Below are 16255 nucleotides of genomic sequence, written 5' to 3'. Positions count from 1 at the left end.
CCCCCCATTCAACGCCTTTATATTCCTAACTGCAGTCGGGGAATTTTCACAAAACAGTCACATGTCGTCACATTATCGGCCAAAGTGACCCCCACCCCAAAGGGAGGTCACTAGATATTCAAGGCAATAAAATGACTGCATCCCTTCCTCCCTTTGCAAAGGTTCATGTAAACGCACACTCCGTATAAACACATGCTAAGGAGCCCTCCCGAGCACCATGCGTTTAGGCGGAGACTACTGTAACAAAGTCATTATCCATATCTAGCAGGCCCCAAAGAGAATGCAGTAAATGTTGGTTGAATTAGTATTTACAGTCAAACCTCGTTGTACTGCGCCCCCCTCCCCTGTTGTACCGTACCTCCAGCCCTGCTTACCGCCAGGTTTTGCCAATGTACAAAAAGAATCCTGTATATATAAACATAGTATTTCACCTTTACACTGCCATCCGCCAACTATTTCAGTTTTGTGGTCCTTATTAAACTACTGCAAATTTACCTCGTTGTACCGCCAGCGAACTGGCTGCCAGAACTACACAGCACACTCTTGGCTATACTCAGCGCACGGCACATCCATATCAGACAAGTCTCTTCGAGCCAGGCCTAGGTGTAGACCAAATGCTTTTTGCCGATTTGCTCCCTCCCCGCCCATACCACCACCCCACCCTTGTGGTGTAGATTTCAGGCTATATGCCTAAAGAAACTTTAAAGAAACCCTGCCATCTCGACCTCCTCCTTCCCGCCAGATATCAACCCAAAATGGTTAACAGTCCGGCATATGCTCGTGGGGCTTTTATTTAGTGAGGACTCACGCTTAAGTCTAAGTGAAAGATTGTTGGGCACTTAATGATGCAGAAGACATGAAAATCTTTCTGTACTGCCAACTTCATATTCATCCCAAAGTTGGCATTCAGGCGCTCGTCAATTTTGGGCACATGGGATTATATGTATCATCTTAAAGTAGTCTGTTCATTTGCCTTCCTTTTGGTGAAAAAAAGTATCCATCTATCTTGAACAGAAGTCGGAATATTTGCCATTAGAGGAGGTCAGGGTTGCCTGGCTTCAGAGATAAAATTTGTGAGAAAATGGCCGCCAAAGTTTGGTGACTTCCATAGCCTGAGAGTCCTTGGAAACGGAAAATTTACATTTTTATATTTTTTTTGCCTTTAATCAAAGTTTTTCATTAAAATCCACCAAAAACGTGTTTTTAAAAGGACATTAACCTTTTCACCCTCAGAGCTATCCCTGCCCAACAAGGCTGAAATTCTGGCAAAAGGGACCTAACTCTGCTTAGACTGCATGACTATATTATTTTTAAAAATCAGAGGATGAGTCTAAAATTACAGTTTAGGTGTCAGAGCACAGATAAATGAATAAGCTTCAAGAAAAGTATGGTTTTGTATGGAAAACCATTGTGTATTAGGTAAAAACAAATTCTGAAGTGAAAAAAAACCCCCAAAAGACACAATCCGCTTTTTATGCCCCCAGAAGTTCATGATGTTTTACCCAGCAGTCTTTTGCAAAGCCTAACCTGGCCCAAATTGCATCCTGTCACTGTCTCACTCCCTCTGCCAAGCTTTGTGAAGTTTCTGGTCTTTACGCAGTAGTGGCACGACCCCTTTCTACCATGTATCCTGATCACAATGTGCTCAAAAGAATTTGTTGTGACAGAGCCCACAGTCCCAGTTTTGCTCCTCCCTTTTTTACGTCGTAGTGCAGCTAGTAGTACTAGATCTAGCTAAAGTGCTGTGGGTGCTAGGCCTATCTTCTTCATCAGAGTCTTCCAAATTATCACCTCCAGCAACGATCTCACCATCAACATCACTATCATAGTTGTTCCCCTCCCCTAGAGCCTAGATCTAGACCTGTGACATCGTGTTCGCTCTCCTACTATAGCTCTCGCTCTCTCTCTCTCTCACGACTGAGTGTCCGAGTGACTACTTGTACTACTAGCACTAGATCTAGCCCCTTGGTCGACGATATCGGCCCTTAAATCCCAATTATAAGTGTCTCCATCGTATACAGTGCCTGTAGCAGCGCAAAATTTCATCCACGAAGTTAGATTTAGGTCTCTAAAAAGCACGAAATTTTAAAAAATCGCCGCTCTCGCGTGCTTCGATCGAATTTCACCAAATAAACACGACAGTAAAGGGCAACCACTCTAGATTCTCGCTATAAGCCCGGCAATCTCGTGTGACCTCGCAGGAAGCGAGACAACGTAGAAACGAAAGTGGTGCAAACGGATGAATCGAGTGGGCGTGTCGGCGCACATCGGCAACTACGGGGGTTAGTGATGATGGCGCACATCGGCGCCTCTGAGTTGCAAAAGGTTAAAGGTGCCAAAAAAGAAAATGAGAAAAAAATTGCACATCGGCCAAAAAATGACGATTTCTTTGACCATTATTCTGACGAGTGCCTGATTTCACCACGATGCCTCTTGTCACCTGTTATAAAGAAATGTGTAACCCCATGTGTTTGTGGCCAGCAAACTTATGTCTAAATCTCAAGACTGATGGAAAAAAAAAGAGCAAATACCTGTAGGCTACTGTATCTAGCTATACAAGGCACTGTCTAGGTCTGGGCACAGAGGGAGAGAGAGAGAGAGAGAGACAGAGAGAGAGAGAGAGAGAGACAGAGAGAGAGAGAGGGGGGGGAGGGGGGGGGGGGGAACGACATGAGAGTGAAGTCTTACCTTCAGTTTATCCAGCTCCCCCTTCAAAGAGTGATTCTTTGACTTCTCTTTTTCAAGTTCACCCGTTAACGATGTAACCTGCAACATAATAATATGGTAACAGTACAAAATTGCAATGATATCATCATTACCTTATCCACGTAATGACCAACAAAACATTTCATGAGCTACAATAAAACAAAGCATAACTATACGTTACAGGAATTGGAAATTCCTTCCTGTTAACTGCAGTGCCATTCAAACAGCACTCTTTGAAATCTTGCAGACTTGGAAAATGAAAAAAGAGAAAGCAAATATTCATAATAATCTCTATAAAGTTGGTTTCAAATTATACAGTGATATCCCTAGACTTATTAAACATTAATCAATGTTTAGTTATACTCTATTCTCAATTCTTTAAAAATTATCCTTTTAGGTTCTAAATTGAAGCCAGACCAAACTTTACCTCTAGACGAACAGGATCTTACCAGCCCAGTCACATCGTTTTGCTCATATGTCATTGGGTTTTATTTTTTGTCCACATAAAACTGATCAGATCAATTTCACAGGTCCAATATCAAAAAGCATACTGTTACTGTTCCTACTAGTAATTATTGAATTAAACAAAAGCAATATTCACTCTCAGAACATACAGAGTTTTTGCCTCAAAAGTCCATGGGAGGTGAACTGAAGTACATACTTTTTGCAAATAATATCTTAGAGAGATAACAGTATTCTTTAGGGCGCATGATTCCAAAAACATACCTGTTCAGTTAATTCATCTCGTACCACAGTTAGCTCATCAACTTGCAATAAAACCTGAGCCTTGTCTTTCACTGGAAAATGAAATGAAAAAGAGAAAGTAGAATGTTTAGTTTTCTGAGGGAGAACACATATGTAGCACTGTACAAAACAAACTATATTTCTACCAACATACTTTCAGTTGACCAGCATGGACACATTAGAAATGTCCTATATATGGTAACTGGAGAACAACATGAAACCAAACAATAAAGATTGTGATGTACAAAGAGTCAACACAAGATTCATTTTGACAGGAGGTTGTACATCCTTTCATTTGCATTTAAAAGTTGGAAGTGTCAAAACAGGACTCAGGTTGCCCCAAGCTATGCTATATAGTGTCTATAAATAGACAACAAGTAAAATTTTCTCAGCTTTCAGTTTGTTAAGACTTGTAAGAGTCTCCTATAAGTATTTCACAACAAATTTATAGAGTTGTTTTTCCCCCTTATTTACTTGGTAGATGTATCTCCTTCACCTCTATAATTTGCTACAAAGTGTGAGGAGGCCATATTTCCTTATATATCCCTATATCCGGCTGCCAATTTTTCAAAATCAAAATATAGACTAAACATGCAGAGAAGGTCAAGATGGTTGGCATTGGAAAAGTTATCACCCTCAAAACCCTTCAAACACACTTTTTTGTAGGCATAGCTATTCCAAGAAGACCTGCAACAATAATGAATAATGTCAGGACAGTCATAATGGTCTCTTCAATTGAATTATGAGCTTTTTTCTCATTATTATTTGCAAATCCAGTCATGGATGTGCATCATTTTTCTTCAGCATCAGCAAGCCCATGAGGAGCAAAATAAGAAATCAGAGAATACATTTCATATTTATCGACACAAAAATGTATTTGCATACTCAGACCCTCAGATACGCACTAAATACATTTTTTTCCATACAGGTTGGAAGCCATGTCTATGTAGTGGAAAATTCATGCTTAGTTTTGCTTTTGTCTAAGCAACGACATACTTTAGACAAAAGAAAGTGACATCTCTCAAAAGCTACAACACCATTTCAATAGACCACTGGACCAGAAATAAAACTTTTGTGACTTAGAAAACAATACAAAGTCTATTGCTTTGTCATATTATAAAAGACAGAAAAATCTGACATAATAGATCATAGCAATTATTTGAATGCATGAAAGCAAAAATGCAGGTGCCCCTCATCACTCAATTACTTACTTTCTCCCTGAGCCAAGATCACACAAAGCTGTTTGTTTCTTTTCTTGACTTGCTTAAGCTCAGCCTACAAAACAAAAATTGAAAAGATCACGCAATCTACATGAACAGTCTACAACAAATATAAATAAGGTTATTTTCTTGGGCATTGCATTTGTTTTAGTAGAGGGTTTACGGTGCTCGCAACTGCATAAGGTCATATGAGCGCCAGAAGATTAGAGGTGTTACAAGAGAGTAACAAACATAAAAAAGAAGAAGGGCAGACAAGAACGACAGATGTTAGAAAGGAAAGAAGAAGCAAACCACACCAGAGCACCTGCCAACCACCCACAGGCATTACATCAATGATTCAGTAAATATTAGAACTGAAAAGGACTCTGGATGCCTGAGGTTGCATGACAAAAATATAATACGCAACGAAAATATATGAAGTACAAAACAAAATAAACTGACACCTGCAGGTCAAGGACGCCACTATCACTGTGGCCTACCACAGACAGATACCTGAGACATGTACAAGTAGGATCTGTTGACAAAAAATTCTAAAAGAAAACAAAAACACAATGCTGCACTGAGAAATAAAAATGCAATGTTGGAATGACATTAAACACACAGAATTTAAGGAAGAACCTGTCACTGTCAACAAAGCCAGTAACAGAAATTATAATGTAAATAACTGTCTGGTCTTACAATACTGCATCAGGATCTTTCATGGAATGAAAGCAAAGCAACTGTGTATAGGATGGAGCCAAAAATTGATAAATATAGTAGAAAAAAAATGTTCAGTACAACTTGACAAGAACTTTTTCCTCCTCACGTGCTAGATAAGACTATATCTAATAGTTGTGTGGACAATTTAAGTCAAGCAAAGGTCCCCTTTCCATAGACACATAGATTCAGCAATTTCAGAAATAAAGAAATACAGTCGAACCTGATCTAGATGATCACCCATTGTCCACTAGAAAAGTGGTCATCTTAAGCGGTCCTCTTGGACAATGTCATTATAATATTGAGAGAGAAATGATGCAAGAGGGGAGTGGCAAGTGGTCGTTTGAACAGCTAATGATCTTGGACAGGTGATCATTAGAGCAGGTTCAATTGTACAAATGTTGCAGCTTCCCTACCTCCATGGCATTCATTTTTTCAGTCAGCTCCTTTACTTTCAAGTCCTTCCTCTCTAAATCATTCTTCAGCTTTGCAACAATAACATTGTCAGATGAAAAGTGCTGAAATGAAAATATGAAGGAATTACAAAATGAGAAGCACATCACAAAACAAAAATCGAGAAGCAACAAATACAAAGACACAAAGAGGACTGGCAGGAAATGATTTTTTTAAACTAAATGTCCACTACACTCAGTGTCCATCAAGCAAAAGGTGTTATCATTAGCATTCAACTATTAAAAAATATTTCATATCTGTCAAACTTTTAACAGTAAGGAATTCAGGAAATACAAGACTAATATTCATGTGCCTAAATCTAAGAAGTCAGCAAACATACACAATACCACATTTTAAATAACCAAATTAAGTTTGCTAGCTGAAATTTTCCGCATTATCTAGGCTACAAAATCTCACCTTGCGATATTCTTCCTGCATTTTTTCTTGGCGCAAAATCTGCTCCGCATCATCATCAACCGAGTTAAAAAATCGGGGGTCCTGTTGTGTTGCTGGAACACGAGTTTGAACATCAGACTCTGACTCTTTACCATTTTCTTCACCTGAAAAATAAAATGTTTCTTTTATATAATCACCATATTCTTTCAAATGAAGTATTGAAACATCATACCCCTTAAAGAATGAAAGAACAGTAATTTTAAGAGCCTGGACAACTATTCCTGCAGAAAGTTTATACAAAGTAAAACTCCATATAAAAGAAGGTAGTTTATAAAGAGAAAGACTTAAAAGAAACAAGAAAAAGCAATTTTCTACAACATTCCTCTCTTACCTAGCCTTCAAAGTCTGAAAATGCAAATTTGTCCCTCTTCAATAAAACCTTATCAAGCTGTGTCATAGTTCAAAATATACTTCAACAATTTTAGCACGTCTTTCACCAAATTGTTTCTGCATGACTTGGCCTTGGGAAACATGACTTGGCCTTGGGAAACAGGATAAGCTTTTAGGATATAAAATTCTATTCTTCATTTTTACTTTCAGTTTTGCATTGTTAATTGTTTTTTGAGAAACATTATATGCAACACTTCATGAAACATATAATTGATACACATCTGAGATACTTGTGCAAAAGAATACCTTCAGAATCGTCTGATCCATTGACAGGCTTTTCAGGAGGAAGCTGATTGAACTGCTCAAGTGACATGGCCTGGGGTTTTTCTTTCTGCTTCTTCTTTTTCCTTCCCTCACGGCTTAGAGGTGGTTCAAGACCAGCTTCTATCCTTTGCTTCTGTTTTGAGGTTTCCTTAAAAGGGAAAGGACAGAAAGCATACAACAGTGTTTTTAACAATTTTCTCATCCAAAAGTATTTTAATAAATCAGTTTAACCCTTCTCCTGAATGCAGCCATCAGGCATAGCAAATGCTCTGTGTACTCTCAGAATCCCCACACTTTAAACTTCAAAACGATGTATAACACTCCTAAGTAGATTAAATATGAAAATTAAAGAAAATGGGCCTCTCAAACTTAAAGCGCAGAGACCCTGCCTGTTCTACACTTTATTCCTGCAGCAAAACAGAGCCATGTTTTACCCTACTAAATTTTCTTATATTGCTGGGAAATCATCCAGCAACAAAAAGATAAAGGAAAAACCCAAAAATTAGTGTAGTTACAGAGGCAGCAGCATAGACAGGCTGCTACCAGGAAAAATGTTAAATACCGGTATTACATTTTCAATTACTGAACAAAAGCAACATTTCCTAAAATTTTCAGACAATCATACTAAAAGAGTACACATTTCATGGGTAGAGTGATCAAAATGACTCCTTCATCAAAGTTATCACATGAGATGCAGTAATCAGAAATGTCCACACTGGTTAATGAATATCAAATTTTAAAATGTGGGGGTGGTGGCTGCAAAAGTACGAAAGCTTAATTATTAGTGAGAAATTCTGCCAAGAGTGCGGGATGACACACAGAGCGAGTGCAGCAAACAGCCAAGTCATAACATTCTGAACTGTTCAAAATATGAGAAAGTGATCTTTGACCCTCTTTCTGCGTCCAACGATGAATCCCATTTCTAATCAACGAAACAACTTAATGTACATTAAGCTGTGAAATTTTATGATTTAAAGCATTAATATCACCCCCTCCCCTCGCCAACCCCAATTCAACCTTCACCGACAGCTGAAAAAAACTGAACAGGGCTCTAATCTACTGAGAAAAATCTTTCTCACTACACTGCTCAATTATCTACCTGATACATGAATTTTTTAATGGAATTTTGATCAATACAGACCCGCCACTCTATGTAATCTAAAAATCAGGATTTTAGAGTAAAGAAATTAGGATCTGGTGAAAAAAATAGGGATCAACGGCAAATCAGTCATAAGAGGCAGTGGGAAAAATGGGGTCCTGGTTCCCTTTTATGAGGCAAATATGCAAGACAAAACTTTTGCAGGAATAAGTTCGCGTTTGGGCCTCTAAATAGAGGGAAAACTGAAAGACAGCATTTATGTACTCGAGTCGGGAGTTGGATAGACTGGGGGAGCGCAGGTTGCAGTAAAGCTGAAACTCTCTTAGTCTTGAAAATAGCTGACACATAACTCTAATCATCCATGCAAAAAGCCAGCGTTATCATACAGTAACGTTTGACTTCTATCGCCATCGCATATTATATATACTCACCCCACCCCCGAAAAAAAAAAAAAAACGCACCAAGGTTGTTCATTTATTTATTTTTTTATTCCTTTCCCCTCAATTAGTACCTGTATCACGGCACGCACTTCAAGCCCAAGTGTAAAAAAATACCCCCCCCCCCCCCCCGGTCGTCTACATTGGTTAAGTCCCGAAAAACACCTCGACCAATGCAACCAGTGTGAATGACGGTCCACGACACATGTGCTACTCACACATACGAGGTCACGTCACGTGATGTGAATGAGTGTCTGAAAGTTCCACAGACAGGTCTTGGCGATGGGCCCAACTAACCAGAACTCCGCCGAAGCTTGCTTTTAAAGCAACGGCAGAACAACTAACAGATTATTCTTAGGCCCATGTCATAATTGTTACAGTAATCAGGACACCATCGGAAAATTCTGGGTTATAAAAGCAAAAGTAGATCTTGATCGTATTCAAGTCGGAATTCAAAATCGATACTACGTCGATTTTAGTTGAAATAAAGTCCGTGAGTCATCTACTAGATTCGGCATAGGTGCTTTAGAAAATAGCGTTCCAAGTTCCTGCTGATAAAAGGTCCAACCAGTGCTTCCAAGCAAAGAGTTCTAAAAATCGTACGCAACAGACGCAACGACAAAAAAATCAGGTTACTGGCGATCGAAATCGGGAATATCGGGACGCATGAGATTTGGCGCAAAAAATCGGGATATCCCTATTAAATCGGGATGAGTGGCAGGTCTGTCAATAGCTACTGAAAAAAACGATCTGCACACTAAGATACTCAAAGAAACATTCCTTTAAAGTGTAGATTCATCAGTACAACAGAGAACAGTTGCTAACAGCATCCAATTTTAATGACATTTTCTTATTAGCACCTGTTGTTTTTGTTCCAATTCAAGTCGACTTTGAAGCAGGGCTGAAGCAAGATCATCTTTGAACTGCTCTTCCATCAGCTGCAAGTTTTTCAACAAAATTATTAACTATATTAGACAATTTAACCATAAGGAGTCTTGTCAGGAAAAAGGAAACATGACAAAACTTTCCACATCCAAAGAATGTAACAAAACCAGAAAAACTTGAACCTAACAAAGTTCACTAACTACAGAAAATGACTTATAGTGTGTAATTCTATTCAATTTAGACATCTAGACAAACAGAAAAGCCCATCTTTCACACAAAAAATCAAGACGCAATCCCACCTTCGTTACAAAATAGAAATAATGTCTTTATTCAACACCTTCATTAACTAGTTATTTAACCAGGCAAAAATAACTATTATCTATATGACAACAGCACTGCACCATCATTTTTTTAAAATGCAGTTTCAGTTTTGACAATTTTACCTGACAGCCAAAAACTGAATACTGTTTCCCCCCAAAAATGCAACACTTTTGCATACATCTCAAGTCAATATTCTTAAGAATACAATTTTGACAATAACTGCCTTATTATCCTTTGAGCAAATGTTTTTTTTATTGGTAAGCACATTCAGTTTTTTGGCTCTCCAATAAAATTGTAAAAACTGCACATATTGTATTTTTTTTAAATGACAGCAGCAGACCACACTCAGCTCCTTCAGAAATGCAATCCATCTTATATAGTATAATGTCAAGGGTCGTGCATTTCGCATCATTACACCGAGGTAAGTGAAAAGTTTCATAAGCAGAAACACAAAATCCTAACAAACAATTCTTTAAAAACAACAATCTAAAAACCAGTGACAAATTCAAGGAAATATATACATCATTGTCATTTACCTCCTTGTCATGTTGCTTCCATTGGTCCCAGGAACCTTTCTGGTCTCCACCATCACCAGCACTTTGTTTATGGGACAGGCCCTTGGAAGAACTATTCTTTCCACCACCAAAGGCAAGCTGCTTCAGCTGTCACATGGAAAATATTTTTAAAATTCATAACAAATTTAGCAGATTTACATTGATATCCTGTCCATGAATTGAGTTTCAGGCAAATGAAGCCTTTCAAGTTAAATTCAGATCATATTCTGATAATTTCAGATTTCTGAAGTTGATCAAATTCAGATTTCTGAAGTTCTTCTAAATCCCTCTTGCTGCTGTGAAGGAGTTAGATTAACAACTTCAGTAAACTGTGCTATTTTGCAACAATTCCTACAATGCTTAAGCCTTACGCTTGCAGAAAAGAAAAACAAATTGTCCCCAAATAGCTAGTAAACTGTAACCTATCTTATCACAAAATCAATTTGTGATCTCTTAATCAAAATCCAAACATTTTAGTATTTATTTAAAGGCAAGGAATAGAACATGGATTTTAAAAAGTATACCCGGTCGGAGAGAATGTTAATTTATTTTTTATCTTTTATAAACAATTTCAGCAATTCTCGTTCCATAAATTTACCTTCTCCTCAAAGTTGTGTACACACACACACATGCGCGTGCGCACACACACACAAGCACACGCACGCACATACACACACACACGAACAGGCCAAAGCAGTCAGAAATGAACCTAGATTTAGTGACGTAGCCCATCGCGCGTAAGTGGCAAAGCGGGGTTCGCCACTATGAGATCTAGTCAACTGGCGAGGGAAGCCCCAGAAAACGACAAAAATAGATGGCGGATATACGTCATCTATATTTGGGCCATCACAGAGGTGTGTTCGGTGCTCGCTGTACACAGCTTCATGTGTTTTAAATGTCTGTTTTCCTTACATGGCTCCAACAAAAGGAACAAACAAAAAATGAAAAGACCATCTCAAACATAAACATTTCAGATAAAAAATGTAAGAACTGGCAACAAGCATTAAAGCCAATGAGCAATGCACCAGACTAAAACTTTCAAACTATTTTCACCCACTACGCAATACCCATTTTCAAAAGAAACTGAAAGTGAAACAAAAAGAAATTTTAATGATTCCCTTCTCTGCCCTTACCCCCCATGCTATGTCATTGTTGAGCCACATAAGAAGACTGAAAACTACATAGCAGACAAACAAAGAAAACTACCATTTACAACAATCTAGATCTATTGCATAGCAAAAATAAAAGATTTACACTCCCTGACTGGTCCATACAAGGACCCAAGTACAGGAAATTCATTTTTAAAAATCACTCCTTTCCCCACCCCTCCCTCCTCCCCTTTTCTCTCCCACCCATGCCCTCCAGATTACTCCATACTGATTGTAGTGTAAAAATTATGACCATGAACTAGCAATCTCAAAACAGGAGATTGCTGGTTTAGGATCATAATTTTTTACGTAAAACAGAAAGAAAAGAGGAGTAGGTCAAACAGATTGGGAACAAGGAAAGATCTACACCTTAGTTTTAGTAGAGGTTTTACGGCGCTCGCAACTGCATAAGAGGCAAGGTCATATGAGCGCCAGAAGATTAGAGGTGTTACAAAAGAGTAACAAACATAAAAAAGAAAAAGGGGACTAATGGAAGACAGATGTTTGATAGGAAAGAATGAGTAAACCACACCAGAGCACCTGCCAACCACCCGCGATCTACACCTTGTCTTTCATTACATATATTATTATTATATAATAAGTATTATTATTAAGGCTGTGGCTATGCACACAGCCCTCCCTACATACAGCCCTTAGATTTAGATAGAAGTAGAAGTACGCTCACGGCCTTGATAATAACTCAGCTGGACCGCGTCACTTTATCGATCGATATCTTGGCCAAGACAAAGATCGTGTATAATAACAAGATAGTTCACTCCTCTATAATTGAGCCAATAAACGGACTTTGCAATCAGAGTTACCCTACTTGTGTGAAAATATATAATAAAAGTGAAAGTAACAAACTGTGCTATTCCTATTCTTCTTAGATTTTGGTGAAACGAAAGAGAGCTTCAAAACAAAGACTGCAGCGTCATCTGAACCAATATGCGGACTTTCGCGGACACTTTTTTGGCTGAGTGAACTATTTTGTTCTGTACAATCTTTGGCCAAGAGACGCTCTACGACAGCGTCATCTGAACCAATATGCGGACTTTCGCGGACACTTTTTTGGCTGAGTGAACTATTTTGTTCTGTACAATCTTTGGCCAAGAGACGCTCTACGAGATCAAGATAACTTGCAAAGTCATTGGTCCTTATTTATAACTTTGACCTGTAATTTACTACATCATTTTCCAAGGAATGCTGAAATTTTCCATTGAAAAAAGGTCAGCGTCTATACCCTTTATAGCTGCGCGCTTCCCAATCGAAGTAGGTCATCCCTATATATATAAAGGGTCTGCGCACTTCCCGGGTAGCCCAGCTCACGCCTTTAATAAAGGGCCTGCACGCTTCCAGGGTTTAACTCTTGTCCTGCGTCTGTGCTGAGATGCGAATCTTATCAGCAACCGATTACGTCGGACGTACCGGGCAGGCCGCCGGGGTCATTTAGTGTGTACTGTTGGTGTACAGCACACGCGCCGGGAAACATGCTTTTTCGCCGTGAATACTGTGGGAGTGTGTTAATCGATGATGAAAATAACGCTTTATCTTTCATAGCTTTCTATTTATAAAGTGTTACAAACACATGAATACCCCCCGGGGCAGTGCCACTGACTGAAGTGTCTTTAGGCCATTCCCAAAGGGGGGGTCATTTCTCGTTCAAGCATAGTAGAATTGTAAATGGGCTGACTCATGTCACGCTCATAACTGTGCCTTATCTACAACAGGGAACTGCTGCTTTTTCTTTCCTGATCCTCACTATTGTCATTTTCCTCTACTTCCTTTGTATGTTTGTCCCTCTCTTGTGACCGGCTATTTTGGGGTGCCTTGATAGTCGAAGCAAACCTTCTTGTGCTGCTGAAGCTAGAGAGGTGAGCAGTCTAAGTCTGATTCCCTGTAAAGACTTCTCTGCTGACACCCACCCCTTGACACTCATATGACCTTATGCAATTGCAAGCGCTGTAAAACCCTCTACTATAAACAAAAAAACATGAATAACTCCCTCTCACAAGCTGATAAGACATTACGAGTAGTTACGCCCATTGGAATTACATAACCTTTCTAGACGCTCTTGTTGTTATGAATGACCTGAGGTTCCTAAGGGGATAATATAGCAATATAAGTCAATTTCCAAATGTTTTGCACTCAAATTGTTCTTTGTATCTCCACATTGGTTTCAAAACTATCAAACAAGCTTCTTTTTAATCAGGTAGTGTCATTTCATACAAAATCAAGCTCAATTGAAAGATTTTGTATAGAAAAATGGAAGTCTTGTTTCCTGACTATCCTTTCGAGCACCTCAAGTCTAAGTGGGTAAATTTCTTCTATAATTTCATTGGACGAACAACTCGAGCTACTAACTTGGCGTGTTTTGAACGAGACGTATGCCTCGATTACGAACCAACACAGGCGGTCCTAGAAGAAGGCCACAAACACACACAAACTCAAGCAGACTGACGCACACACACACACTTGACCTGCGTGAATGGGAATCAGACTCGGGACCCGAATTTCACATAAGATGATGCGCGTGCGCTGAGCCAGGGGCTACACTGATTCGGGACCAGAACGAAGGCGAGGTGCCAAAATAGGCTTATCCGGCGACATAAACCCGGCCCTCGCAGGACGAGGGTTAATAATACGAAGTGGCTATGCATACGACATGCGATTAAACGTAGAAAGATGCAAACTATTTTTAAGTAAGGCGCACATCTTGTTTGACTTCCATTTTTCTATACAAAATCTTTCAAATGAGCTTGATTTTGTATGAAATGATACTAGAACTACCTGATAAAAAAAGAAGCTTGTTTGATAGTTTTAAATACCATTATGCAGGTACAAAGAACAATTTGAGTGCAAAACATTCGGAAATTGACCTATTTTATCCCCTTTGGAACCTCAGCTCATACAACAAGAGCGTCTAGAAAGGTTATAATTCGAATGGGCATACACTGTGAGAGGGGGTTATTCATGTGTTTGTAACACTTTATAAAGCTATGAAAGATAGAGCGTTATTTTCATCATCGATTAACACTCCCACGGTATTCACGGCGAAAACACACGTGTCCCGGCGCGCGCTGCACACCAACAACAATACACACTGAGTGACCCCGGCGGCCTCCCCAGCACGTCCGGCGTAATAGGTTGCTATCAATAAGATTCGCATCTCAGCACAGGCGCAGGACAATGAGTTAATTGCTGTTTTTAATTCATTATAAGCAGTTGTCTCTTCAAATTTGATGTGGGATTCAGAAGCTTAGCTAAACAAAATTTATACAACAATTCCAGGTCCAAGCCCGGTAAGCCCCAACCATCATAGATCAAGATTTTATATTTTTAGATCTATTAGATCTAGATCTAGAATCTAGAACTAGATCTAGATTCTAGATCTCTATATATAATATAAGTCCATTATTCATTATTGTCATTGGAATTGGTCCATCTTGACACTTTTACTTTTGTTCTGTTGATTTTGTTTTCGGAGTGGTTATCCGTACAATTGTGCGAACAACTGTCTAGATCTAGATCTAGAATCTAGATCTAGATCTAGTTATCCGTACAATATTGTACCGAATATTGTGCGAACAACTCTGTCTAGTTATCCGTACAACATTGTACTGTACGATTGTGCGAACAACTCTGTCTAGATCTAGTTATCCGTACAACGTTGTACACACAATTGTGCGAAGTCGTCGAAGTGCTACAGCTACAGGTATACGTACAATAGTAGGAGTAGAAAAGGAAAGTCACGAGAAGGCTGCCACTCTTGCAGATCCAAGAAAAATATGTCTAGACTGGATCTAAACAAAAACTGGGCTGCTGAAAGCCCCGGAATTTTAACAAGACGCGATCAAACCGACTCGATTCAGTCAGTGTCCCATTGAGGGGGGGTGTACCACGAAGGGGGTCGTGACTCTGGATCTAGATTTCTAGATTCTAGATCTAGATCTAGATCTAGAGACTCTTTGGTAACAAAACTTTTACAAACAAGGACAGACAATTATAAATATGAACAGATAGACATCTAGAAATCTAGATTTAGATCTAGGTCTCTATGTGAAAAGACGAAAATAAGCCTGTTCGAGAGAGAGTCCCTGACTCAACTGACTTGCAGCTGTGCGAAGGCGAAGAGCGAGTCAGTCAGCAGAAGGAAGAGAAAGCGAAAACATGTTCGTGCTGACCTGTTCGTTATCCTTTTGGTCTTTCTTCTTCTTGTTTTTCTTCTTTGAGGCATTGCTGCTGCTTTGCTGGGCAGCTGTTTTAGACTTGGTCTGTTTGTCTGCATCTTCGTCGTCTTCTATTTTCAAACAAGCAAATCGAGAACTGGAGATCGCAATGCCTGCGTTTCTCGCCATGTTGAAGTTGAAATTTGCGGAAATGGGAGGTTACTGGGAAAAAACTCTAGTGAAGGAAAGACAACTGGGGCAATAAGCCTACAATTACTTCCCATTTTCACAGTGCTTGCATTGGATGGAATGGTCGCGTTGGCAGGGGGAGAGGGGGGTGGGGTGTAAGAGAAAAGAGAGAGAAAGAGAGAGATAGAGAGAGTGAGAAGAGAGAGACAGAAAGATTGAGAGATGTATAGGCTACCCTGTAACTTACTTGGAAATTTGGGAAGGTCAATACAATAATAAAAATATTGGGACTAGATCTAGGCCTATTTATTATAACTTAAATCGAGTAATACCGGTACTTAAGTGCGTCAGAGCGTTCTGCTTCGCCTTCTGTAGTGAGGTCATTTTTTTTTTCTTCGAATGGGTGGGTGGTGTGGCCTTCTCGGTGGTGAGAGTGAAAATAAAATGACAGATGGGAACAAACTGAAAGAAAAAGAACCAAAGAAACGGTGTTCACGTAGATCTAGAGGTGGAATAACAATTAAGAG

General features: G+C 39.3%; 1 protein-coding gene across 3 annotated transcripts in view; it reads right to left on the bottom strand.

Annotated features, from left to right (window-relative positions):
- The window catches only part of LOC101856685 (G kinase-anchoring protein 1), an 18631-nt gene extending 2867 nt beyond the window's left edge, over nt 1-15764 (bottom strand). Inside the window, exons 1-9 of one of the 3 annotated variants that reach the window (XM_005106560.3) lie at nt 15555-15764; nt 10208-10333; nt 9326-9403; nt 6912-7077; nt 6237-6379; nt 5783-5884; nt 4662-4725; nt 3433-3503; nt 2689-2766 (exon numbers count right to left, since the gene is read on the bottom strand). In XM_005106560.3, coding sequence (XP_005106617.1) covers nt 2689-2766; nt 3433-3503; nt 4662-4725; nt 5783-5884; nt 6237-6379; nt 6912-7077; nt 9326-9403; nt 10208-10333; nt 15555-15728 — 1002 coding nt within the window. In that variant the 5' untranslated portion in view covers nt 15729-15764. Of the gene's footprint in view, nt 1-2688; nt 2767-3432; nt 3504-4661; nt 4726-5782; nt 5885-6236; nt 6380-6911; nt 7078-9325; nt 9404-10207; nt 10334-11137; nt 11264-15554 lie in introns of those variants that run through there. The other 2 variants (XM_035971942.1, XM_005106561.3) reach the window with 2 other exon arrangements.
- Nucleotides 15765-16255: the final 491 nt, after the last annotated feature.

The sequence above is a fragment of the Aplysia californica genome, unplaced genomic scaffold (assembly GCF_000002075.1).
Source record: "Aplysia californica isolate F4 #8 unplaced genomic scaffold, AplCal3.0 scaffold00543, whole genome shotgun sequence".
In the NCBI taxonomy this organism is placed as follows: domain Eukaryota; kingdom Metazoa; phylum Mollusca; class Gastropoda; order Aplysiida; family Aplysiidae; genus Aplysia; species Aplysia californica.
The sequence above is the reverse complement of the archived record's forward strand: the minus strand, read 5'-3'. Positions and strand labels throughout refer to the sequence as shown.